General features: G+C 45.9%; 1 protein-coding gene across 1 annotated transcript in view; it reads left to right on the plus strand.

Moving 5' to 3' along the window:
- Galnt14 (polypeptide N-acetylgalactosaminyltransferase 14) overlaps positions 1-27,147 on the plus strand; it is a 181,294-nt gene that overhangs the window by 134,975 nt on the left and 19,172 nt on the right. The window contains exons 4-9 of the mRNA XM_035447824.1: positions 1,838-1,905; positions 4,170-4,235; positions 4,394-4,515; positions 14,264-14,351; positions 15,105-15,189; positions 17,763-17,866. Coding sequence (XP_035303715.1) covers positions 1,838-1,905; positions 4,170-4,235; positions 4,394-4,515; positions 14,264-14,351; positions 15,105-15,189; positions 17,763-17,866 — 533 coding nt within the window. The remainder of the gene's footprint in view (positions 1-1,837; positions 1,906-4,169; positions 4,236-4,393; positions 4,516-14,263; positions 14,352-15,104; positions 15,190-17,762; positions 17,867-27,147) is intronic.

The following is a 27,147-nucleotide window of genomic DNA, read 5'->3' on the forward strand; positions in this document are numbered from 1 at the left end:
GAGTTCAGTTCCCCAGCACACATGAAAAAAGCCAGGTATGGTTGCATGTACTCCTATAATCCCAGTGTTGGGAGATGGAAACAAGAGGACCCTTGGGGAATTGCTGGCCAGAAGTCTAGGCAAATTGGTGAGTTCCATGTCCAGTAAGAGACCTGGGCTTCAAAAATAAAGTGAGAATAGTTAAAGGCAATACCTTAGTTAGGGTTTCTATTGCTGTGAAGAGACACCTTGACCGTGGCAAGGCTTATAAAAGTGCACAATTAATTGGGACTGGCTTACGTTCAGAAGTTTAGTTCATTGCCATGGCAGGAAGCATCATGGCATGCAGGCACGCATACAGGTACTGGAGAAGTATCTTAGAGTTCTACATCCAGATCCTCAGGCAGCAGGAAGAGAGTGTGACACTGGGCTTGGCTTGAGCATTTGAAACCTCAAAGCTCACCCCCAGTGACACACTTCCACCAACAAGACCACACCTCCTAATAGTGCCACTCTCTATGAGCCTATGGGACCATTTTCATTCAAACCACCACAATACCCAACAATGAACTCTGTCCTCGACTTTCATATTCATACATACATACACATACACTCACACACACACACATGCATGCAAACATGTACTCATGCAAACACATACACATACATAATGGTCTCCCATATCTGAAAGAAAAAAGAACTCAGGGATTTTATGGACTGTGCATGTGAAGCTACAAGTTTACTCTGGCCTGACAGAGTTCTTTGTCCCTAGTTCCATTCATTTAATAGGTGTAGGGCAGAAGCCATTTATATTCTTAATTTGGAGGTCAGCTTGAAGCTGGGATTCTCCATGTCTGTTAAACACACTGATTCAGTGATTCTGATAGCTGGAGGGAGAGTCACAGTCTCTCTTTAGAGTGTTTCCTCTCTCACCATGGCTTCTGTGTGGCATCAGGGTTACAGGGGCAAGAGCTTGCCCGGTGAGGTGTAAAACCAGCTGCCAGTGTCAGGAAGTGATAAATGCTGTAAGAAGCTTCAGCTGAAAACTGCTAAAGTTTCCCAGGGGAGGAAACAATTAATTCTCCCTAAGTAGATTGGAAAGCTGTTAGAGAGGAAGTGACATTTGAACTGGTCCTTGTGGGCAGCTTAGGGCCATTTCAAGTCCTAGAAGAGGCTCTCAATGGTGAATAAGTAGAAGAAATTCAGGTGGCAGCACTGGGCATGAATAGCTGTGGGCAGCATAGACAGCTCAGTGATGGGAGAGGGTTTGGAGTATGGGTAGTGGGGAGGCACAATTGGATTTTATCAATTTATCTGTGGCCACATGGAAGTCCACACTATTGGATGTATGTGTCCAAAAGGTCACTTGAAAACCACAAGGAAAATAGTCCAGGGCTGAGATGAGCTGGGACAGGTGCAGGCTGCAGTGGTGAACCAAATAAAAGTGAACAAAGTGAGGGATTGTGGGGAATGCCCTGTACTTGAGAGGGGACAGAAGGAAAATCCACGGTTCAAAAACAGTATGGGCTACACAGTAAGACCTTATCTACACATGCATGCATGCATGCAACAGGCAATGGGGGTGAACCAGGACAGAAATAGACAAGGTAAGTGAAACATCCAGATAGAACTATTATATGGAGAGGGAGGGTTGTTGTTGGTACCACCTGGGTTTCTATGTGGGTGGGTCACTGGGCAGTATATCATTTACTGTGATGGAGAAGGCAGAATTATATCCTCAGTGGCCCCTGATGAGTGGGATGATTGGAAAACTCTTTTGGTGTCCCCTGAATCTTCATTACTCCTATGCAATGATATTTAAAACTGGAGTTGATGCCATAATTTCTTTTTGCCACAGTGTGTTAAACCGCACCCCTACACATCTGATCCAGGAAATCATATTAGTGGATGACTTCAGCAATGACCGTAAGTAACACTGATTATTGGCAACTGAGGTACAAATGTCTGGTCCCAGCCACTGTGTATGAGTGGAGGAGAACCCACTGATACCCTGGAGGTGAAAGAAAGCCAAGTTGGGTAGCAGGCATGGAAGACTGAATGTCTATGCCTGTGCATAAAAAGGTGATAAACCTTTTCATTTGAGAAAAAAAGTTGGGATATTGGAGTTCTCTGCTGTTAAGTTTTTGAGAACCAAATTAGCTAAATTTCTTAGATCCCTGTCTGGGATAGTTGGCAAGTGAGTGTACATGTGTGGATGGACACATGTGGCATCAGTGTCATTAGCTCCTAACCTACATTCCTGGACATGAGAAGAGACCACACATTCAGAGAACTATCATTCTAACCCGGAGCTCTGTCAGAGACTTCCGATCTTGATGCTGCACTAATGTACCAATCCGAACTCAGGCTGCCATGTTTCCTCCCTCTCATTCCCTAGGGATCTGGCAGGCCTCGACACTGAGATCTCCATGGAACATTCATCCTAACACACATTTATGATAGTGTGAGCCTTTGAACCTTCCCACACACTGGTTATCACCATTCCCTGCCTCGTATTTCCTAAGTTATTTCATAAAAGAACCCAGGTGCTGTCCAGATTTATTCCCCTGGTCCATTTTCCCAAGTAAAACATGACACTGTCTCTAGACATCTGTTTAAGTTGGAAAGTCACAATAATTACAGAATAATTAGTAGAATGCAAGTATTAGCAGTGCCAACCCCCTCTTCTAACAGCCATTGTCCTGGATGCAGTCCTGTAGGGGGAAGCTGTAGCCACGCCTAGTTAGGGGCTGGCTGCAGGTGTGTCTGACCATGCCTAAGAGGGCATGGTCAGGGTGATGTAGAGTGAGACTTTCAGGTGTCTGGGTTTCACTTTCGGTTTCACTTTTCGTCTTGCTGTACAGACTGCTGCTGCTCCGGCTGGCTAGGTTGCTCTGTAAGTAAGGCTTTTCCCTATTAAATACCTTTATATTTCTACTTGGTTCCATATTGGTAATTTCTCACTTTAGAGTCCTATCAGTCAACCATACTCAGATGGGACAGTCTTTTCCTGGTGGTGATCCAGATAGGTGACACCAGGGGACAGCGACCACAAGTATCAGGAAAGCATCCTCCACCCCATTCAGCTTGATGTTGTGAACTGGACACAGGGATTGCTCACACACTGACACCTGCTGCATAAGCACTAGAAACACTCACAAGGACAGAGACTTTTGATTCCTCATGAAAAAGTGAGCTATGTATGAGGCTTTGGGTACCAAGACCTCTGCTAGCTTGGAATGGGGTTACAGTCCTTTGGGGGGTCACCAGGTACTCGAGCAGAAGGAAGTGCTGTAAAGCCCCTAGGAACAGGATAACCTAGGGTTTAAAAGGAGCCACAACAGCCTGGACTCAAACCCTAGATCTGAGACTTCTTCACTCCTTAGTCATCTGCCTCAAGCAAGCTCTTAGCTTTAAGTAAGCTCCCTCACCTATATAATAGAGACTACTACAGTCATATATAGAATTTATATAGAGGCCAAGTGTATTGGCACATTCAGAGCTCTTAAGAATAAGACCTTGCCAGGGGAAGCCTGAAAAAGTCTCTTCTGTTGCTTGTTAGAGTCCAGCGCTAAGCAGAAAGGCCAAGGTCTATAAACAGAACCAAAGGTTGGGGCTACCAGTCAGGTAAGACTGGAAATGGTAGGGTGACAGAATAGTCCTAGTACGATTAGGGCAAGTGATCAAAGGGCAGCGGGTCTCATACCCACCCTGTCACATTGTTCATTAGACTGGAACATTCTCCCATGATAAGCTCTGTTGTGATGATAAAAATCTGTTGGCTGATTTCTTCTTAAAGATGGCCTCCCTGCTCTAAAAGCAACATCCAAAGTTGTTTTCTCCTATTGGTGGCTTTCTGGCATTTTTAACTAGACTCAGTGCACTGAGAGACTCTGAATTAATCCAATGAAGATGACCCCAGTGTGAACAGACCAGGGTTACACACTAGGACATTTTCTTGAAAGCTTTCATGTACCACTCTGTGCTGACATGTTCCAAATGGGCCCAGTTGTGATCACTTCACTCAGTGACCCTCAGCCCCTTCCATGACCTAGGAACACCCTGGACTCAGGACCAGGCTCTGCAGTCAGGATGGTGATAGCAAGTAGATCTACCTTCCTGATGCTTCTAATTTGCTCATACACAGTCACACCCCAGGTGCTCACTATGCATGACCTTTGTCTTTGCAGCTGAGGACTGCAAGCAGCTCATCAAACTGCCCAAGGTGAAGTGTTTGCGCAACAATGAGCGGCAAGGTAGGCTATACCATGGGGCAAGGCTGGTGGGAGTGGAGAGTGGGGTATGGTGGGTGTATGCATTTGGGTGTTCGAGGGAATACTGAAAGACTCTTGCATGGTCTTGCTGGTCACTGAAGCAACAGTGGTACCCACCTGGCCCTTTGTCCCTGGTACAGGTCTGGTCCGGTCCCGGATGCGGGGTGCTGACATTGCCCAAGGCACCACTCTGACATTCCTAGACAGCCACTGTGAGGTGAACAGGGATTGGCTGCAGCCTCTGTTACACAGGGTCAAAGAGGTGAGTCAGGCTGAGAAATGGAGCTGGGGTCCCTGCCTCCCTCTTCTTTCCAGGGCCTGAAAACTTGTGACTTCACTTAGGGATCTGGGTGGGACAGATTGTTGTCCCCACTTTATAAATGAAGGACTAAAGCATAGTGGCTCACTCTGCATACAGTCAGTGGTGCAGCAAGGTCTGGGTTGTTTGTTTCATTACACTGTTGCCTACAGCAACAAGTCTTAAATGGAAACTGTGCACAGGTAGCATGTAGCATTCAGTGTCCTGGGCCAGAGAAAACTACCCAGAATGGTATCTATCAGGCAGAAGAAAGTTCTGGAGAGAGCGTCCTCCCGCATACCTTCTGTAGGGAGGAGGCAGCAGAAATAACCAGTTCCTGGGGCTTATGTCTTCCACCCACCCATCTGTCACTCTTACCTGCAATCTCCAGGCCAAGCCAGGAGGCTGGATGCTGAGAGTGGAAGCCCCTTCCTTCCTTTTACCCTTGAATTACTCTGAGATTTGGTGTGCTGCTCTTCTCTATGCCCCAGTCACCATTTTAGAAAACATGATCATGTTCTCCTTGTTACTTGGTACTCTCTGAGAAGCTCACCCATTCCTCTGGCTCATCTGCAGAGCAGACAGTGCACTGGGGACCCTGGTATTCAATGATAAATACTGGTGCTGCCTGAAAGTTGTTTAGCTCATCCTAAACAACTGACTTGCAGACCCAGTGTGGGAAGCAGGAGTCAGGCATTTGTAGCACACTCCTTTCACAGATGAGAAAATAGTGCCTGGACTGTTTTGTGATGGGTTTGATATTCTTTAGGGATGATAGATAGCCCCAGAATCAGCAGAACAGCCTGTGGCCTGGGCTGGGATGGTTTCCTCCTGCCCTGGCTGATAGCCACTCAATGCCAGCTTGCATAATAACAGTGTTGAGTGCAGAGAAGAGCCCAGTGGTCAAACTGCTCAACAGAACCAAGAAGTCCTTGCCACTTGTCCTTTGCAGGAAGGACCTTAAGCTGGTTGACTGAACTCTCACACACGGGGCTAGTTGTCAACACCTAATAGGGGCTATTTGCTCTGAGTTTTCTCTGACTTTGTACCCTTAGCATCATTCAGAAGGATCTGAAGGGGGAAATACTTTTGTGAACTGACCCTTCCATTGAGGGGTTTCCCTTGGCACTGAAGGCCCTTCCAGAAACCTTCGTCCCCTCTGCATTCTTGTCCTAGCTTCTGTAGGCTCCCCAGGCTTCTGTGATGACACAGATGGGCTGTTCCTGGTTCTGTCATTGCCATTGCTAGGGTTCTCTCTCTCTGTCTCTCTCTCTCTGTCTCTCTCTCTCTGTCTCTCTCTCTCTGTCTCTCTCTCTGTCTCTCTCTCTGTCTCTCTCTGTCTCTCTCTGTCTCTCTCTCTGTCTCTCTCTCTGTCTCTCTCTCTGTCTCTCTCTCTCTGTCTCTGTCTCTCTCTCTCTGTGTGTGTGTGTTGAGAGATATTGTATATGAATATGAAGTGTGCATGTACAGGGAGGGGCACAAAGAGGCCCACAGTAGAGTCATCTAATCTCTTTCCTCTTTTGCTTTCTATCTTGACTTTCTGAAACAAGATCTCTTGTACCAATCCTTTTCTTTTAGGCTACCATGCAGCTCCCAAATCATGACATGGAGACTTATTATTAGTTTTGAATGCTTTCTGATTAGCTCTATCTTAAATCAACCTGTTTCTCTTTCTACCTTTTGCCTCAGGGATCTTTATGTTTCTTTCCTTCTGTATTTCTCACTTTCACTGCTTCTTTTGTCTAGCTGGCTAAAGGCTGCCTGGCTTCTGGCCCCAAGTGTCTCCCTCACTCTCTCCTCCTTCTGTCATTTCTCTTCATCTTCCCAGGCCAGCTTCCTCATTCTATATATTCTCTCTGCCTGCCAGCCCCATAGATGCTTTCTCTGCCCAGCTATTGGCCATTAAGCTCTTTATTAGACCAATCAGATGCTTTACGCAGGCAATGTGAAATAGATGCAACACATCTGTACATAATTGAACAAATGCAGCATAAACAAAAGTAACACACCCTTACACAGTTAAAGTAATATTCTGCAGCATAAACAAATGTAACACACCCTTACACATTAAAGTAATATTCTGCAGCATAAACAAATGTAACACACCTTTGTGTAGTTAAAATAATATTCCACAACTATATGGAGCCTAAAGCTCCATCACATTGTCTAGGCTGACTTGTAACAAACTTCAGGAATCTTCCTGTCTCCATCACTCTCATCCATCACAACCCACTGATATTGGAGTTACAGGCCAGTGCTGCCTTGTCGAGCTTTTTACATAGATTCCAGGATCTGAACTCAAGTCATCATACCTGTACAATGGGTACTTTGCTTACTGACCCATCTCCCCAGTACCAGCCAATGCCTTGTCCCTGACCAGGTTCTTCCTGTCCCTGGCCGCCTTATTTTTCTTTCCACAAACCTTCCTGTTCCTCAAGACTTTGCAAGTTGCCCCATCTGCATGCTCAGCCAGGATCTCTCCAGGCAGTCACAGCCTACTTTAGCCTCCATTTTCCTCTTCTGAGTTCTTAGTCTCCCTCAACAGATGACAAATGCAGTTGGGAATTAGTCCCCTCCCCATCACCACCTTAACTGCTGTAGATTGGCCCTTACTGCTTAGAAACTACCCTTAGAAGCCATAGCATGTTGGGGTGGTGGCATTAGTAGAAAAGTAGACTCATTCCTACCCCTATGTTAATTAGCTGGTATCGATAGACACCTATTTGGGGAAGAGTCTCAAACAGGCTATGTGAAAGAAATTAGTTGGTACTTAGTAAATCTCACACAGTTCCTATATACAATCAGCACTGGTTACCTATTCTAGGTAACCATGGGTAGAAGTGCTATGACAGTAATTCTCAACCTATGGGTCTCAACCCCTTTGGGAGTCAAACAGTCCTTTCATGGGGGCCATCTAAGACCATCAGAAAACAAATTAATAGCAGTAGCAGTATTACAGTTATGGAGTAGCAACAAAATGTTATGGTTGGGGGTCACCATAGGCGAGGAACTGTATTAAATGGCTGTAGCATTAGAAAGGCTCTGTGCTATAAGGAGTTTTCATGAGAAAGAAACACAGGAAAGCTTAGTGTACCTCTCAGGTGCTGTGCATCCCCCTCCAATGGGGACATTTATATCCCCAGAAAGGTCTTTGTGCCCTGTGAATTGCTCTCAGGAGCCAAGGGCTAATAAAGTCATCCCCTTGCTAGTCTGTGTCTGAAGCCAAGAAGAAACTAGAGTGTGGAAACAGGGTTTGAAGGCCAAGGCTGAAGACCCACAGAAAGGTAAAGGAGTAGGAGACAGACACCATACTAGGGATAGAAGTTGGGGTTGGAGGCAACATTCCCCGCTTCAGCCAAGGGCATACAAAAGAGACATAGACTTAAAGCCAGATGTGTGGTATTATGGAAACCCTGTGGCATAGGAACAGAAGATGGGAAAGAAGAGGCTGGGACCTCTCGTTTTTCCATCACAAATGTGTCCCACAGTTACTGCAGACTTTTTGGAAAATCTGGAACATTAGAATGAAAACTAATCAACCAAAATTGTGTCATTTCTTCCCACTTAGGATCATTTTCTCTTAAAAGAGCACCTTTTAGTATAGTTGTAATCATCGTGTATTTGCCCAGCTTTGTATTCTGCTGCCCCCCTTACCCATAAGCACTTTCTCCAGAATAGCAGATGCATTGTATGTGTGCATGTACGTGCATGTAAATGACATGTAGCAAAACTGACCATTTTAACTATTTCAAACTGCAGTTCCAGGCTATGTAACTCTCACTAAATGTAATTATAAAACATTCTCACCACCTCAGAAGGAAACTTCTCACCAATAAGCCACTGCTCTCACTCTGTCCCCTCCTTGCCTCTGCAGCCACTAACCTTCTTTGTCTCCAGACACTTGCCCATTCTGTATGTTTCATAAAATAAGAATCATATGAGATGCCCTTTGAGCCTGACGTATCTTACCCAACATATATTAGACTCCACACATATGGTAGTATGTCAATATTCTTTTTGTGTAAACAATCATTCCATGGTAAGTCTGGGCTATGTTTTGTTTTTATGTTCATCCACATGTGGATACCAGTAATGATGCTGGCAAAACTATTTATGTACAGGCTTTTATTCATGTATCTATCTTAAGTTCTTAAGGGATGTATACTAAGGATTAGGGTTGCTGGAATTGAATGTTTCTTGCATAGGATTAACCTTAAAGAACTTTTTTTAAGTTGTTGTTGTTATTCTTTGATAATTTCATACATTTATATACCAAGTTTGGTGCATCCCCCATTGCTGTCTTTCATCCCTACCTGTCTCCCACTAAAATCTTTCTTCTCTCCAACAATTGTCCTCCTGCTCTCTCCCTCTCCCTCCTCCTTTCCCTGTCCCTCCCCCTCCCTCCAGAGTCTTATTGTGTGTGTAGCCCTGTATACTATGAATCAGGCTGGCCTCGATATCTGCCTCCTCAGTGCTGGGATTAAAGATCTGTACCACCACGCCTGGCATTTCTTTGTCTTTTGTTGTTGTTGTTGTTCACTGTATTTAATTAAGGTCACCTGTATGAGCACTCATGGGGGATTATTTATTGGAACACAGGCAACTTATCAGTGGCTACACCACTGGGGAAGATGACTTTCAGGCCTTCCCCTAGGACTCACTAGCTGCCTAGAGACTAACAGTGGGAGGTGCATGATGAAAATAGGGATGTGTGCCAATCTTATGCGAGTCTATAGTAGAAAACCACAGTCTTAGAGGGTATTTCAAGGGAGTTCAGCCTTAATTAGTCTAAATCCCTTTCTATCTCGATGGCTCTGAGTCCATCTTGGAAAACTCTCCGAGAGGTGGTCTCATTTCTCTGTCTGTAGCCAGCCTTACCTACAGACTGGCAAAGTGCTCCTTGTTTTCTCAAATGGAAGTTTGGCTTCCGAAAGCCAGATGCTCCTCTGAGAGCCATTTGGCCCCATGATGGAGCTTAGCTTCTTGGTTCCCATCACCTTCCAAGCTCAGCCTTTCACAGTGAAGAGATTGGTGAGAGGAGCCCCAGGATTAGCCTAGAGAGTCCTCTGTGGGCTGCTAAGATCACCCTGAAATCCCTGCCTCTTCATACTATGGGGCAGGCCCTGGGACAGCCTGGGGACAGCCTTGCAGGCATAGGGCCTGTGTATGCATTCCAGCTGTGTTTCTGGATTTCTTTGTATATTGCCTTGTCTCCACATAGAATGTGATCTGATCTTGTGAGTGGAAATGGAAATTTTAAGCTATAATTGGAGATTGGGTTTTCAAAAATAGAACAAAGTGAGGAAAAAAGCTGTCTTGGGCCATCTTCAGCTGGTTTCCCGTGTGACACCTCCTTAATTTCCATTCCCTCTAAATCTTGATACTGGAAACACCAAGTTGGTTTCTGCACTGTTTTGTTTGTTTTTAACATGGTCTTCTTTCTCTCACCTCCTTCCTTATATATGTTTTTGATGGGAAAGAGATTGCAAGGAATCTCAACCCTTTCAACACCCAGCAAATTTATATAAGTGGCAGTTGATGTAGCCTTCAATGCCTTCATAAGAGCTTTCTTCTCTTGCTTCCTAGCACGAGCTCTATTCAAAAGGCAGGATCATCTTGCAAGTAGTAGCAACTTGCCTCCACATCACAGGTTTACAAACAGAATCCCATAGAACATGCCAGTTTACCTAGGGCATACAGAATTCTACATGACAGAGCCTGAATGGAAATCCAGATGGCCTGTCGATAAATGCACCCCTCCGCCACAGTGGCATCGCCTTAAGGGCCCCCCTCCAGCTTCTCTCACATGACTGGTTTGGATGTTAACTGATCCTCCACCCTCTGCCCCCTTGCTCATTTGAACATCCAGTCCCCAGTTGGTGGTGCTGTTTGGGGAGGTTATGGAACTAGTGGGAAGAGGGTTCTAGCCAGAGGAAGTAGGCTGCTGAGGGTGAGTCTTAAGGGCTGTAGCCTACCCCTCTTGCTATTAGCCTCTCTTTGCTTCCTGATCTTCAGAGGTATTAGCAAGCAGCCTCACACGCCAGCTTCTCCAGCAGCCCCTGATGTCATGCCACGCCTTCCCTGCCACATAGAGCCCAAACAGACACTTCTTTAGCTTCAGTTGCTTCTTGTCAAGTGTTTGTTCCTAAGGAGGGAAACGTATCACACCTGCCCCTAGGCCAACTGAGAGGCCCCATCGGCTGTTTGTAGACCCTGAATCGAATTCATCTTTTCCTGGACTGTAGAGTCTCCTTAAGCATTTTTGTCCTCCTACAATTCCTACACCACAGGAAGACTCGGGAATTCTGGTGACCACCTGAGAGAGTGCTTCTAGAAGTTTTTGATTGCCCATTCACAAATGCTTTAATTATGTGAACCAGTGGGAAAACGAGGCATGCCAGCAGCAGTGAATGGTGGCTACTGCCTAGTGCTTTCAGCCTCTTTCCTTCTGGTAAGGGGGTGGGGAGTAAAGATAGGGGTAGGGTAGGGGAAACAGGATTGGATTTTCATGGTAGGGAGAGGAAATGGGGAATAGGGAATACTCTAGGATCCTCCTAGGATTTTGCCAGCTCCTTGCTTATGCTCAAACTTGGACCTCACTTTTAGGATATACCATTTAGGGGCACACAGCAGGAACCTCTGTGGACTTTGGGTCAAAACAATTATTGAGACTTTCTCCATCACTGAGGCTCCAGCTTGAAAAGCTATCCTGTTAAGTCGTAAATGATCCATCTGGTCCCTGTCACCACCTACACAAGGGTGTATAGGGAGTGAAAGCCTCTCTCTTTTAGACAATGCATCAAATACTCACTGCCTTCCAGGCTCTAGGCTAGGCCTGGGGGCACACCAGAGAGTTGACACCAATCCTCCAATAGAGAGAGCTTGTTTTGGTGACTCACTCATAAAAGCCTCTGTAGACTCTTTCAAGGTAATAACCCCACATAGCACTCAGCCTCCAAACAGCCCTCACTGCCCATCTATTCTCCACTGACCAGATACCACAATTAAGGTGTGACAACAGTCCTGAGACACAAGCCCTCAGAGGAGTAGGAGGACAGCGCTTAGGGAGCCTGTCACAGCTGTGGTGCAGTGCCCATGTGGAGGCTGTGGCTGAGGCGTGTGTTCTACACTTGGTTTTTCAGTTTGATATTTAAATAGGGAAGGGGAGTTTGTTTCCACTAAAGAGAAACAAAACAAGAGTATCATCTAAGAGTCCTCAAGACCATTCCCGGGCTCAGTGCAAGGATCCACAAGTCAGCAAAGCAAGCCCATCGTGCTTATCACTGATTGCCATGAAAGGAAACAGGTTAACAGCAGCAGGAACAAAATTCCATCATGCACATTCAGGGGTCCTCTCCCAGAAGGGCTCTATAGACAACATTTACTTCTCCCAGAAGCAATTCATGATAGCCTGGGGAGGGGAGGGAAGGAAGGTATTGCCAACCAGGGAAGCTCACCTATGCCTTGGTGAGCTTTTACTGGGCATCAGTCACATAGATGAGCCTGAATTTTATGGTCTTCTTGGTCACCATGTGGCTGTAGAGGTCAAGTTGGAACTTCATGGGACAAACCCCTCAGCATACACCACAGTGTTGGCACAGACTATCTAGTGTGGCCCAAGATTCCCAGGGAAACGATGACGTCTTGTAAACAAGGTGTACCAAAGGCTTAGAGGTTGTCCCTAGCAGCTGGGCACAGACTAGACATGCCTTTGTGTACAAAGGTCACAGAAGGAATCAGTGCAGCTACAGAGGTCCCTAAACACAGCTAGTGAAGAAAGGTTAAAGACTTGGTGGAACTTACAGAATATGTTCCTGAGGTTTTGATTTTAACGTTAAAGTGATATGAGTATCCTCCAGCATATGTGTAGATGCTGACACATACACAAAATCAGAGGCTGGAGAGCAACTCCAAAGAGACTTTGGTACTCAGGCAGGTGCAGTGCTGACAGCTGAAGCATCCATAGCATCCCTGCAGCGGAAGCGATACCTTGGCAATAAGCATTCCTTTCCTTCTGGGCCAATTGGTTTTCAGAGATACCTTGCTCCTGTCAGAGTCAATTGGATGTGGGAGGCTCAGGGCCAAATTAAGTCTGTGAACTTAGAATCAAGTGCTCTGTGGTTCTGGAGCTTAAAAAGAAGAAGACAATCTCATTTGTGGAAAAGATTGAACCTGGAAATTAAATGGCTTCAAGGTGAGGCAGAAGTTCCTGCCTAAACTGGCCCAAGGGTGGTGGGTAGAAAGGAGAACTTCCTCAAGATGGGAGTCTTTGTGTTTATACCATTGTTGGGGCTGATACCCCTGTGCCACACTCACCTCCAATGGACAAACCTGATAGGCTTGGTAGTCCTATCTACCAGGAACTGGGGGCTTGGGCTTGGTTGTTTTGAAAATATCCCTTAAGATGTGTATGTGTGCATCTGTATGTGAGTATGTGCACTCACACATGTGTTCAGGTACCCATGGAAGCCTCCCCTAGATACGGAGTTTTAGGTGGTTGTAAGCCTCCTAATGTGGACACTGGGAACCGAACCCAAGTCCTCTTAGAAGACTAGGGAGCACTATTAACTACTGAGCCAGATCTCTAGCCCAGATGACTTTGATGGCAATAAACAGGGTATCCTGAGGAAGAAGTAAGTGATGAAACTGGAAAGCAAGGTGCATGACTGTTTTTTTAATTGACACAATAATTATGCATATGTATGGGATATATTTCCATATATGTATATAACAAGTAATGATCAAGTCAAGGTAATTAGCATTTCTCTCACCTCAAACATTGATCATTTCTTTGTGTTGAGAACACTCAAAATCTTCTAACATTTTGAAATATATAATGAATTATTAAAAGCTGTAACCCCTCTACTGTGCTGGAGAACTGTAGGACTTATGCCTCCTCTAACTGAATTTTGGTGCCTGTTATCAGTCCTCCCTCCACCACCCCCAGCCCCTAGCCTCTGTCCTGTCCAAACCAACACCTCATGTTCTCATTCATATGTGGAAGCAGGTTTGAATGGCCTTAGATTCTTTGTTAAGAAATACACCTTCTGTTAGAGGTGATTAAAGTATCGAACAATTAAGTAGCCCGGCCAGATTTGTATAGCTGAAAGAGCACTGGAAGCCATATACAGAAGGAAAGGGAATAGGAAGAATGAGATGGGGAAGGGCTTAGGAGTTCATAGTAGTTCTCTAGGCAGGAATCATTGTGGATTCAGAAGAGTCCTTCAGAACTTCAGGGTCAGAACCAGAAGCTGATCTGGGTGATGGACAGGGTAAATTGTAATTTAGTGCTGGGGAAGAGGATGTGGGATGATCTGTTAATAGAAATCAGAACTTGAAGGAAGGAGTATGTCAGTAGAAGACAGTGAAGCCACTGTTGAAGAGCTGAGTGATTGTGTGTATGGAAGTAGCCAGTGGCGTAGTGGGCTGATTAGTTAGGTGGGAATTCAGGACTGGATATATGTGTGTGTGTGTGTGTGTGTGTGTGTGTGTGTGTGTGTGTGTGTGTGTGTGTGTGTGTGCAGGGAACTGCTATACATCATCAACTTGTCCAACAACTTTAGGTCTCAGATGAAGGAATGTGGACCCCAGGCTCCCTTTGGGCCTTCACAGTTTCTTATGACTAGGCTAGAATCACTAGTTGACCAAGTTTTCACTGACTTCCAGCCAGCAGGTGTTCCCTGAAAACTGAATGCAGGTCTTTGTTTTACAGGATTACACAAGGGTCGTATGCCCTGTGATTGACATCATCAACCTGGATACCTTCAATTACATTGAGTCTGCCTCAGAGCTCAGAGGGGGTGAGTCAGCTAATACTTCTCTTCCTCCTCCTGTTTCTCCTTTTTCTCTCTCCTCCTCTTCTCCCCCCTCCTCATTTTACTCCCCTTCCTCTTTAACCCCATCTTAATGTGGAGAAAATGAAGACCTCCTAGAGAGTTGTTTGACATGTCTGAGTCTATATCTTGCAATAAAATCCAGTTCATCCTGGCCCTTTCTCCTGGGACTGTGAAGTGAAATGCTGGGGAAATGAGCCAGACATCCCAGCCTCCAGAGCTCTAGCTTTAATCTGGGGCTCACCTCTAGATGCTAGGATGTAGGGGAAGCTAGGAGTCCTGGTTTATGTGGGGCCTGACTTGGTCTGCTATGTTGATATTGACATCACCCTCTCCTGGAGACCCTCCCTCCCCTGCTCTCAGCCACGAGCCTAGTTCACTTCCACCCAACACTGACATCTAGGTGATTCTGACCATTTACACCAAACACCCTGCTTACTCCTTCCCAAGACTCAGACCTGTGATTTTTGTTCCATAATGCCCATTCTGTCACCCTTGTGCCATGTGCCTTGGCTTTTAACCTTTGCTCTTTATTTCTTTGCCTAGCAGGAAGCTTCAGGCAGGCTCCATGGGCTAGAGTGGGAGAAGGGAATTTAGAGGGAACTTTGGTAGCCCCACTGTTGATCAAGCAAATTTTCCCAGGAACTAGAAAAAGAGTGGGATAAGAAAGCACTGAGTGTTCTTTGAGAAACCAAATCAGCTGGGCCAATGCTGTTTTAGGGTTTGACTGGAGCCTGCACTTCCAGTGGGAGCAGCTTTCCCCAGAGCAGAAGGCTTTGCGCCTGGACCCCACTGAGCCCATCCGGTGAGTACAAAGGGCTGCTGCAGTAGGGGGTGGGTGGATTCAGCTATCCTCCCTGCTATCCCATGGTTCAGAAAGGTCAGTACTGAGTGTCCAAAAGTGTGGGAAAGTGGGAACGTAAACCCTGGGCCAGGGAATCTTTTTTCCCCTTATTCTGGAAAGTTTCCATATTATGGAGACTTCTGGGTATGGAAATGGGACCTCTAGAGACCTGTGCTGTGGAATGGTAACCAAAACTCCCCACCTTCACACCTTCAAGCCATGATGACTTTTATGCCTCTTGACAGCTAACATGTAAGGGTCCAAGGTCATCACATTTGGGCCTCTGGTGAGGGAAGAAATGCTTCCTAGAGCCCATGGGTCCAGGGTTTTGGTTGTCAGGGTTCATCTCAGAGAGGATATATGGAGGCCATGAGCCCTGTCACTATAAAGTGGAATGAAGACATGACCACTGCTATGTGGTGACACATCTGTGCTTGTTCTGTGTGAACTTGGTGGCTTGAAATGAGCTAACTGGCCATTGTGTAGATGATTCTGGCATGCCGCACATCCTCTTTTTCCATTCCATTGTCACCTATGCTAGCAAGCTGTCTTCCTGGAGTTCACTGCCATTGGAGAGGTTCTGGCATAGAATAGAGCATAGTTTCTATCCTACAGAGGAGCCTGCGGTCTCAGCATAAAGATATGGCCTTGATGTTATACTTGAGACTGGTTTGCAAGCTCATCCAAGGCCTCTTGGGAAGCTCCAGACTCAAACAGTTCTGCCTCAGCAGGGAGCTGGGATATCTGGAGTGCTTGAAGAACTACAGACAAGGACAGTAGACTGGAATTTCTCCATCCAGTCACTTTAATTACCCAAGATTATTCAAGAGTGCCTGTGTCTCTGATACCTCCATCATTGTAGATGTTGGATCATTTTAATGAGTTGACTTAAGTTGAAATAAAAACTGGGGGGTACCAAAGAGATGAATGGTTGTGGTCTAGACAGGTGTGTCTAGACTCAGAGATGCTTGTGTCTCATGTATCTCCTAACTCATCTTTCCTTCCTCATCCTTCATAATCTGGACTGAATCTGAGAGAGAGAGAGAGAGAGAGAGAGAGAGAGAGAGAGAGAGAGAGACAGAGAGAGAGACAGAGAGAGACAGAGACAGAGAGAGAGAGAGACAGAGAGAGAGAACCAGATGATACTTAGGACAGTGTCCTTTTCCCAAAAGGGAAAGGAGCTACCTGCTCCCCACACCAGGCTGAGCACTATGCTCTTTTATGCCAGTGCATGGAGCAGGTTTTGGGTGTGGAGAGAGTGTAGCCTGTGAAAATACTTCAGAGGAGTGGAGCAAGGCATGGGCAAAGATGGCACTGAAGCTGTCAGTCTGTCCCAAGAGAGAGTCTTGGGATGGGTGTTCTTCTTATGTACATAATCAGGGAGGAAGCATTTCCAGAATTAGACCAGCATTCCAGGAACAGCATATTGTCATAGCAATGGCAAACTCTGGATTTCTGACCTGCTCTCTGGGTTTGCTAGGGAGACAGAATTCCCTTTGCTCTCTGGGCACACTAAAGTGGGGGCCAAGACCCTGAGTGTTCACAACCCTAGCCATTGATTTTGCTAATGTGTGTCCTGATCCTTGCAGAATTACTTGCTTGACTCCTGCTACTCTTGTCTACCTGCCCACTATCTTTCTGAACAACTTCTCTAGCATCTCTCTGAGCAATCAAGAACCAAAGTAGGTTAAAGGAGACTCCCCCCTCCCCAAAGAAAGAGAGTATATTAGTTTGCTATGGCTGCAGCAGCAAGCACCTGAGTTGTTTAAACAAGTTGTTTAGAGAAGTCTGTGTCGTGGTTTAGAGACAGGCAAGGTGTTGGCAGAGTTGCTACCCTCTGATAGCTGTCCAGGTCTCTTGGCTCAGCTTGCAGATTGCCAACTTCTCTCTAGTCTCCACATCCTCTTCTTGGTATGTTCAAATCTGCATGCCATTTTCCTTTTTTATAGGAACCTCAGTCATTGGATCCAGGCCCACCCTCATTACCTTGTTTCAACTTGATTACCTCAATATATATATATATATATATATATATATATATATATATATATATATATACTCTGCCTCCAGATAAGGTCACATTCTGAGATACTGGGAATTAGGATTTCAGTAAAACTTTTATTTGTGTGTGGTGGGGAGGGGCAGGGATTCAAAATACAGCATAAAGGTAAAGACTAAAATCAAGGAAGTGGACAGAGGTCAGGATATGGTCACACTGCTCACAGACCTTCTCTGCCTGGTCAGTGACTGTCAGCTTTGCTCCAAGAGCCTCACTAAGCAGAACTGGGGGAGGAGGAGCAAGTGGCAACTCATTGGAGAGGCATTGATAAGTGAAGTTTCCTGTCTTCAAGGTCAGAGAATTTGTAAGCAGAGGGCAATACTCTGCAGCAGATCCTTGTTTTAGATAGCCTAAAAATATATTGGCTCTTCTGAAGAGGGGAAGAAATTGTCTTGAGTTCTGGACTCTCAGAAGCAAAGAGTTGGAGGGTACCTTTTTATTAAATGATTCCCCACCTTATCCTCTTTCCAAACAGGACTCCAATCATAGCTGGAGGGCTCTTTGTGATTGACAAAGCCTGGTTTGATTACCTGGGTAAATACGACGTCGACATGGACATCTGGGGTGGGGAGAACTTTGGTAAGTCTCTGTCCTGTGTGTCATGATCTATGTTTTATTCAGTGCAGCCTGAGAGCTCTGTAAGCTTACCACCACCACATCAACTGAAAGATCTGGAATGGGGGGGGGGGGGCGTTGGGAATATGAGTCACTTCTTTTGGGAAAAGACTGGTCAGGCTTCCAGACAGTGATTTTAGGAAGGTGGTCATAGCAAGAGAATTTCTCCATGGGAAGTTTAGATGCCAAGGACAAGGGATGCATGCCCAAGCAGGTTTTGGAGGGAGAGGAAGTAAGATGTGAAATTAAAGAGAACTAAGAATGAATACCAAGACAAAGGTGCCAGATATGAACTTGAGCTAGAAGCACTGAACTTGGGGGTTTGAAGTTGAAGAAGACAGAGAAGGAAAAGAACGTGGCACAGGAGCAATCCCTTCTCATCATAGTTCTGGGTTGATCACCACAAAAACCATGAATGAGGTCATCTACCCTTACCTTTCAGTGGGAAAAGAAGGGGGTGGGAAATGGTTGGTTACTACACACAGGTGCCCTTCCATGGGAAAGTGTAGCTTTGTAGTCACTCCTTCTTAGGGGTGCTGTGGATATCTTGAGGTCAGTAAGAGTGGTAGTATCCATGGACATGTGAGTTTCTACCCTAGAGGTGGGAATTAATGGGGCTGGAATGTAGTCTGTGTTGTTTCTGTGCATCTCCATCCCTCCGTGTGCCTAGGGCCTGCTGTTCAGGAGGCCCATGATGACTGTTGGTTGAGCAAACCAGTCACAGAAGTGTAAGAGGGAGAGTCCTAATGTGAAGGGTGCTTCTCCTCTGTGGGTGCTGGGATTGTGTGCTGGCATGGACTTGGGGAGCAGTACATACGCCAGAAAAGCAATCCATTGGCTCACCCTGGCATTAGCAGCCTTAGCATTATCCATTGTTGTCTCCTGTCCCTGCCCTCGGGGTGTTTTATGGCTTTCTTCCTTGGTCACTAAGAATTATTTCCCAGAAATTTATGGCTTTGGCCTAACCCTCAGCATCTGTTCTCCAAACCTGGGCAGGATAGGGGAGAAATCTATCAGGAAATTGGTTTCTTGCCAGGTAGGGGTCAGACTGGAAGCATAGTAAACAGAACTGGAATCTCCAGTCCCCTGCACACAAGTCAAGGGTGACTCCCCTTCTGGAGGAATCAGTCATTGGTGGTCCTGTTGAATGTAACAGAGATTGTGGATGTGCTGGTGTGGGGTTCAAGGCTAAGTCTGCCTACACCAGCCTCGGTGAAGCTGGGCATCCTATTACACAGAACCATTTATTTGCATATCTCCAGGCTCACTGCACTTCTTACTTAGTGAGAAGTTCTAGTCCTCCTTCCCACCAGCAAATTAGTGCTCCCTACAGCCCATCTGATAGATGGCAGTGGTTCAGTCTCTGCCCCAATGCTGCTCTTAAAGATTCAGAAACTATTTTGCTGTTAGGCATATTCTGGGTTGAGAATTTCTTGTGAAATTATTAGAAAACCCTTCAAGTTACAGCTCAGCTCCATCCAGTTTGTCTTCGGGGTTCTTCCTGTCCTCTTGAACTGCACGAGGCAGGGATGATCCCTCCTGGGTGTAGCAGTCACATTTGGATGTAGGCAGCATCATCATTTGCAGGATGGCACATTCCAGTCCCACTTACCCGGCACCCTTCCTTTAGAGCGATGTTAACACACAGCTGCTCAAATCAAGATGCAATCTCATGGAGCCCGCTTCTGAGTCGTTTGGCATCACCAAGGGCTGATTTGAATAGAGAAGTTGGGAAATTGTCCCTGGGAGGTGTGGGAGAGATGTTTTATAATCCATCACAAGATTTTTGAGACCACAGAGAAGCAACCACTTTCTTTCCCTGCACCCCAGCATTCTATTATGTTGTAGCTGACAAACAACACTCTAAAAGCCTTTTCTGGAATTCTTTTCCTTTCTTTTTTTTTTTTAATTTTGTATACCAGAAAGAACTTTTCCAAGAGTGGATCCATCACTTGATTGTGTGCATGGGGTAACATTTGCAAGGGGTGGGTAACCAGGCCACAAAATATGAGCAGGGGAGAATTCTAAAGTGGGCCAGGTGATTGATGGGTGATTAGCTATCTGGATGGAGGGTGTGAGCAGTGCTTTGGCTACAAAAGCAGGTGAAAGAAGCTGCCTGTCAGAGTAGAGGAATCCCATCTGTAGGGTCTATCAGGGGATTCTCACTCCCCTGTAAACATACCACCAAGCTACCAAGTCCTATCTCCCTCACACCTAGCTTTCCTCTCCACCCCAGCCAGCCCTTTGCTAAGTGGTTCTCCAATAGCATTTATTATTGTCAAATCTACTCTTCAGCCCCTGCCAAGGTTCCCTTGCTAAGAGGCAAGCCTCCCAGGTCTTGGTCCACAGGTCTGCTTCCCTCCCATGGCTTTGTCTATCTCTCAAAGCCCAACAGACTTGTCCCATTTCCAACCTCCACACACCCTCCTGAACTTTTGGACTGTTCAGATCCTCTGCAAGGATGGAGTCTCCTTATCCACCCACTGTGAAGCCCTGAAGATGGCAGTACTGGCTGACCTCTTCCACCACCTGGACACTTTTTCTGCCTTCTCCCTACTACTGCCCTTCCCCCACCCACCCACCCACCCACTCTGCCAACATATTTTCTCATCATGGTGTTTCTTTACAGCTCCATTGCACAGACCATCTAAGTAAGCATCTGTCCCATTGTCTGTCCCTGCCCCCATGCTGGTTCCCTTAAGGCAAGAGCAGAAAGTTCATCTCCTTTCTGGTTCTCAAGCCCAGAATAGTTGAAGCTGCTCACAAAATGTATGTGTAAAAAGCAAGAGACTGAATGGGAAGGGATTTCTGGGTGGGAAGGCAATCCAGACACAGATGTCTCCCCCATGCCCCAACCTACGGACACTCAAGTCCTTTACATGTAATGGTGTAAAATTTGTATAGAACCTGTGTGCAAACCCTTGTATTTCTTAAATCACTTCTCCATTAACCATAATACATAATAGATTGTAAACATTAAACAGTTGTAACCTACATGATTTAGGGAAAGATAGTGAGGAAAATGGCTTTACGTGTATGCTCAAGACAAACAAAACACAGTTGTTTTCTATTTTCAATAAAATACTAATCCACAGTTGGTTGAATCTGGGATGAGGAGGATGTAGCACAGACAACACAATACATAAGGCTTTGTTTAAAATACTTTACATTGAATACAATGGAGCCATGTTTGAGGGGTCTCTTTGATTATGTCAACAATAGAAGCAGGCTGACGTGTCTGTCCATCCCAAAATTTCTGTGTGCTCTCAATATGTTTGAAGCTCCAAAATCACATGTGCTTTTTGGCCAGGGTAATTAAGGCTGAGCTGGATCCTACTCTCACCCAGCCCCATCTCTACTTTAGAAGTCTCTGCAGATGGATTGACTCCAGGGCCTTATAAAAGCCACATTGTGTCTTGGTTAACCTCCCCACCTGCTGACCCTGGCACTTCATTCCCACCAAGTGTTTCTAAAATGAGCTGAGCACTTTTGATAATTATATCCACAGTTTAGGATATGAGCAGGCTTTAGGGAAATGTGGCTTTTAGATTTTTTTTTCAGAGGTTGATTTGCATTAAAATTGGATACTTAAACTCCAATTTACATAACACAGGATACATGTAATATATCTACTTACTCTGAGCCCTGCCACATCTCACTTTTAGCTTTTGGTCTCCAGAGAAAATCTGCTGCCAGTCACAAGTGTGTGTGTGCAGCAGGGTGGGGGTAGGGGGGTGTTCGTATTTCTAAAAACAGGAAGCTTTGGCACACATACAGGGAGATTGTGGGATTCCTGAATTTAGAATGAGGGATCTCCGAAGCACAGCAGGCACAAAGGACAGAGCTGAAAAGAGAAATGAGGTAGAGACTTGCCACCACCCACCATCCCCAGAATGGAGTCTAGGCTGCCAGGCTATTCCAGGCTCGGGGGATGTGTGTGGTACAGGAAGAACTCAGACTGTGAGACAAGCCAGGAGTAAGTTTGAAGCCCATAGTTATCAGTAGGTACCCTTGGGAAAGTTACCTCACCTCACTGAACCTGTTTCTGGTACTAAAAGGTAGAATCAGTGATCTCTTAGGTAGAGTGAGCAACCACCCAAAAGATATCCACACCCTAAATACCTGGAACCTGTTAGGCTGTGTGACCTTATCCGACACAAAGTTTCTAGGTAATATATATTCTGATCAGTGACCTGAAGTTAGGGCATTTTACAACAGGTCTCATCTAATATCAGAGGATCTCTAAAACCAGAGAGCTTTCTTAAGCAGCAGAGAGGTGACACAAGTCAGGTGCCATGCTCCAAAGGGACATTAGCAGCTGTTAGTTTGAGGATGGAAGGGACAACTGGAAGTAATTGAATGGAATTCTGGGTCATCGGCCAGCAAGGAGAAGGGAACCTAAGTCCTATAGCCCCAAGGGACTTCTGAAAATAGCTGAATGAGCTTCATAGCAGGTACTCCTTCAGAGCCTCCATGAAGGGACATGGTCCTGCTGATGCCTCCAGCCATGTAAGACACTGACTGGGTAGAGGCCCCTCCCAAGCCCTCTAAGTCTGGGATGAATCATTAATAGCAACACAAGGTAACTCATTACATCTGTCTCTCATGGGGCTGCATGAAGACAGCTGAGTCTCTCCTCCAGAAGTGTTGGCTGCCTTCCCTTCAGGATGCATGTGGCCAGCATCTGATAAAGGAGGGCTGAGACCCTACTGAGAAAGGTCAGTGCCAATGCTTCTGCTTGAGCAGAGAAATGGCCTCAATGAGAAAGAACACTCACATTTGGGGAGACACCACTGTTCCCCAGATAGAGAGCAATCTTGATTTGCAATGGCCTCTGGGCTGCTTGCTAGAGCCCGGTACCACCTGTGATTCTCCAGGCCCCATGGTGATGCCACAGGCCACTCTTTGCTGATGTTTTTAAATGTCCCACATTTTATCAAATAGGGACACTGGTTACTTATTTGCAATCAGAGTTTGGAAAGTTACAGGATGTTCATAGTTACATAGCCATGGACATGTGGTTAATACTTGTCCAGGAGCAGGGACCTGGCTACAGCCTCACTTGTCCCAGATGTGAGAAGGAAGGCAGTTTGGCTCGCAGATCCAAAGCTATCTTTTGTAGGCCAAGAAGATGATCTCTAGTCAAATCAGAACATTCATTTAAAGGACAATGGCAATGGCTTATTTGATTTTGTGCTGCTATAGGCGAATACCATGCTGGGTAGCTGATAAGGAACAGATTTATTTCTTACTATCTCAGAGAGTGGGAAGTCCAAGATTGAGGGGTCTGTATCTGGAGAAGGTCTGTTTGCTTGATCATCCCTTGGCAGAATGTAGAAGCAGGAGCATACACTATGGGCAGCAGAAGTATGAAGGGCATATTCATCCTTTCATAGAAATGGATTCCTGTGATAGCAAACTCATTCCCTAGACAACAGCATTAATCCATCCACCAGAGCTGATCCCTCATGACTCCCTCAGAGGTCTTGTGTTTTCTACTGTTTTGTGTTGGACACCAAGTGCAACTCGTGAACATCCCTTTTGCCCATCACTGTCCCCATTTGTCCTCAACAGGTTTAAGTTTAAAAAGAGGTAGAATGGTTAATGTGATATTATAAGCCACAATATGATGCTCCACTTAAAGCAAGGACCATGGAGCCAGCAGGATGAATCAGTGGGTAAAACCCTTGTCCCAAAGCCTGAGGACCTGAGTTCAACCCCAGAAACCAACACCCAGAAGTTGTCCTCTGATGGCCTTATATGTTTCATGGCATATGAACACATGTGCAGAACCCCCCCACACACACACATACCCCACCACACACTGAATAAATAAATGAAAACTAGAACCAATTCATGTAGCTATTGGGTGAATTGGTGCCTTTTACCTTTGCTAGAAATCCGGCTACAAAATAAATCCAGAACCTTGAGCAGGGATGGTGTGCTTTCTGGGGAAAGAACTGCTCACTGTCCCCTGAATTCCTACCCACCACTTACAGGCTCATCAGATGGATATTGATTCTAATGAAAGGTGAGGGTTCTAGGAGGTGGGAAAAATAGGTGATGGGTTGATGAGGAGATGGAAGACAAGAAAAGGGAATGCAGACCATGAGGGCAATTTGCTCTCAAATATTAATCTAAAGTTCAAAAAATTAGATCCCATCGTAGTGTCCCCAGTGAGGATGGAGTAATTACACATTTCCCTGCCTGGAATGCAGAGTAGATCTGGGTCCGTGTGATATTCATCACCAGGAATATTATGCAGGGGACAACTGAGTGAGAACCCCAGGAAACACTCTGGCTCATTCCAACCTCACTGGAGAGATGATAGCACTGTGTGAGTGCAAGCCTGGAGAGCAAGACTCTGAGAATGTGTGGCTTCACACCTCAGCCTCTGTGGTCCTGGCACTCACGGAGCCCTCTGCGGGTGGCTCAGGATAGGCTGACTTTCCCCGAAGGGCTTTCACAAAACTGCCAACCAAGCAGGCCTGGGTGAGAGCATGAGAGGTTGCTCATCCTTTGAAGTCATGGTACAGATAAAGACAGGCTCTTTATACATCCAGGATTTAAAGGATTCCACAGAGTGGTGCTTAGAAGTCATTACACCAACCTGAAAACTCCACACTCTGCCTCTCGGATGGCCTTTTGATCCAAGCGACAATACAGGTCCATAGCAGGTCCCATGTCTTCCAAACCTCCAGTTACAACAATCTCAGCTTGAGATTTGAGAAGCCTAACTCATTCCAGGCCAAGACTGCTCTGGCCTGAAGGAGGGCTAAGTTTGGCAGGGTTGGATATGTGACTTGATGAGGCAGAAATGACATGGGTGATTACATATTTGTTATTTGTCCTTCTTTGTGGGTGCCCTGAAGTCAGAATCTGTATCTGTGGGTGTCTGGCCAGTAGCAAGTGCTCAGCTCTGAGGAAAAGAGCTGTCCAGATAAGAACTCCGAGTCTGGAGTTGGGAAAAGTCTATCAGTTCCCAGTGTCCTGCTGTCAGTTGCCCTAGCAGAGCTGTGTTAGCAAGCAAGAACATCAGTAAGCACTGAGTGGGATCATTATGAAGATGGATACGAAACCGCCTTGCCTTAGGAGTACAGGAAGGGGTCTCTGTCTCCTGTGGCTAAGGTCTGAAGAATCGTGATGACTTGAGTTTCAGCACTAACACAGCACACAGGAAACTGAAATGGAGGACAATGGGCTTAGAGGAGGAGAGATGGCAGGGACCTTGGAAGATGCTGAGAGATGTAGATGGTGGCTTGTGTGTTTCTGTGAAGTGTCAGCTATCCCTGAAGTTGAGCACTGCACCCTGAAATAGCGATGGGGCTGCTGGCATGGAAATGAGTCCTCGGTGTCATTGAGTGGGCCCCTTGTTGGTAAGGCATTCAGTGACAATGTCACTAAGAGAGGACAAAGGACCAAGTGATAGCACTATTTAAGATGGGAGACTACTTGACTGGTGGAAGGCAGGTGTCTTAGGGTTTTTAATGGCTGTGAAGAGACACCATGACCATGGCTACTCTTATAAGTGAAAACTTTTAATTGAGGTTTAGTCCATTATCATCATGTCAGGGAGCATGCAGATATGGTGCTGGAGAAGCAGCAGTGAGCCCTACATCTTGCAGGCAACAGGAAGTCTACTGTCACACTGGGCAGTATCCTGCGCATAGGAAACCTCAAAGCTCACTCCACAGTGACACACTTCCTCCAACAAGGGCATACCCACTCAAACAAAGCCACATCTCCTAATGGTTTCCCTGCCTATGAGATTATGGGGCCCAATTACATTCAAACTACTACAGCAGGGGTTAGTGGACTATAAAACAAAAACTGAGCAGAGGGGAATTCAGGGAAAGAGATAGCATATAGGGTGGGGAGGATGGGATCGGGATTGCAGGAATTTGCTTTTCAAATGTGGGGGGACATGTGTCTCATTTAAATACATGGAAAAGAAGACACTGAGGCACATATGCCTGTATAGAGAAAAGCTGGCACAAAGTGTGTAGCTTATATCCAGTAAGCCATCATCTCATGTGCTGGAGCTGTATAGAAGTCTCCTTTTCAGAAAGTAGAGCAGAGCCTTCTTAGGGTCCCTGGGGAAGAGTTAATGGAAGAAAACACCAAAAAGAAGACCCGGTCACACATGGAATGGACAGGATTCCATGGCTGACCTCTGAGATCTCTTGTAGTGTCTGATCAAGATGTGGGTTACAGGCCATTGGCTTAGCTACACCTTGCTTAGTGGCTCACAAATACTAGGCTCAGTGACCTATCCAAAATGCCAGTTCTCTACAGCTGGGACCTCTCAGACACAAAATCTCAGGTATTAAGTTAATAAGCTCCAGGGTTTCCTGTAGTGTTGGCAGAATGACGAAGAAGCAGGAAGTGGCCTGTGAAGAAGCACAGGGTGTCTCCTAATCAATGCCCTTGAGTCTCTGATAGTGCTCAATTCACAGCCATCCTTGGAAGTCTCTTTCATTTGAAGCTGAAAGCAGTTCTGTGAAGAATTTTGGTGGTCTTGGTTTAACTCACAATAAGATCAAGATCAAGATCAAGCCTTAGCAAGCTAAAGACTGCTTTCCTCAGCATGCTTCTAATAGGTTCAGTTCAGACTTGGTAGACAAAGCCAAGTTCTTCTGTGTCTTCTCTGTGTTGTTTTTTTTAGGGGGGGGTGTAGCCTGGCTGGGAGAGGCAAGCAGAGCTGCAGGTATTGAAATGGTGGAGTAGACTTGTTGTAGAGGGAGTCCTGCCTGTAACAGGAACAGAAGTGGACAAGAAAGGTTGCAGAGAAGAGGAAGGGAAGAGTAGGGAAAGGGAGGGTGAATCCCAGCCTAGGTGCCTGCTCTGAGAGCTGGTATGATGGAGATATGGCAGGAGACAGAAAGAAAGCAGAAGGGAGAGGCCGTGGAAGGTAATCTGGGGAGGCTGAAAGGTGGGATGGAGACTGCTGGGGGTGTGACGGCACACGATGGAAAGACCCTGGAATACTTACATCCCAATTCTCTGTCCCTGGACCAGGACTGCTTTACAGGGGCAGACACTCTTGGGTATTTTTTTCTCTTAGGAGCCTGCCCCACACTTGAGCTTCATTGCAGAAGCATGGGCCAGACAGGAAGTCCCACAAATTAGAAGTTGCCTTTTCTCCCATTTCTACCACTGATGTGCCCAGTAGTGTGTGGGATGGGAGAGGGACTTTGGTTAGACTCAGTAAGGGGTAGGGTACATTGTGTATAGAGAATTTTAAA

This window comes from Cricetulus griseus, chromosome 7 (assembly GCF_003668045.3).
Source record: "Cricetulus griseus strain 17A/GY chromosome 7, alternate assembly CriGri-PICRH-1.0, whole genome shotgun sequence".
In the NCBI taxonomy this organism is placed as follows: Eukaryota; Metazoa; Chordata; class Mammalia; order Rodentia; family Cricetidae; genus Cricetulus; species Cricetulus griseus.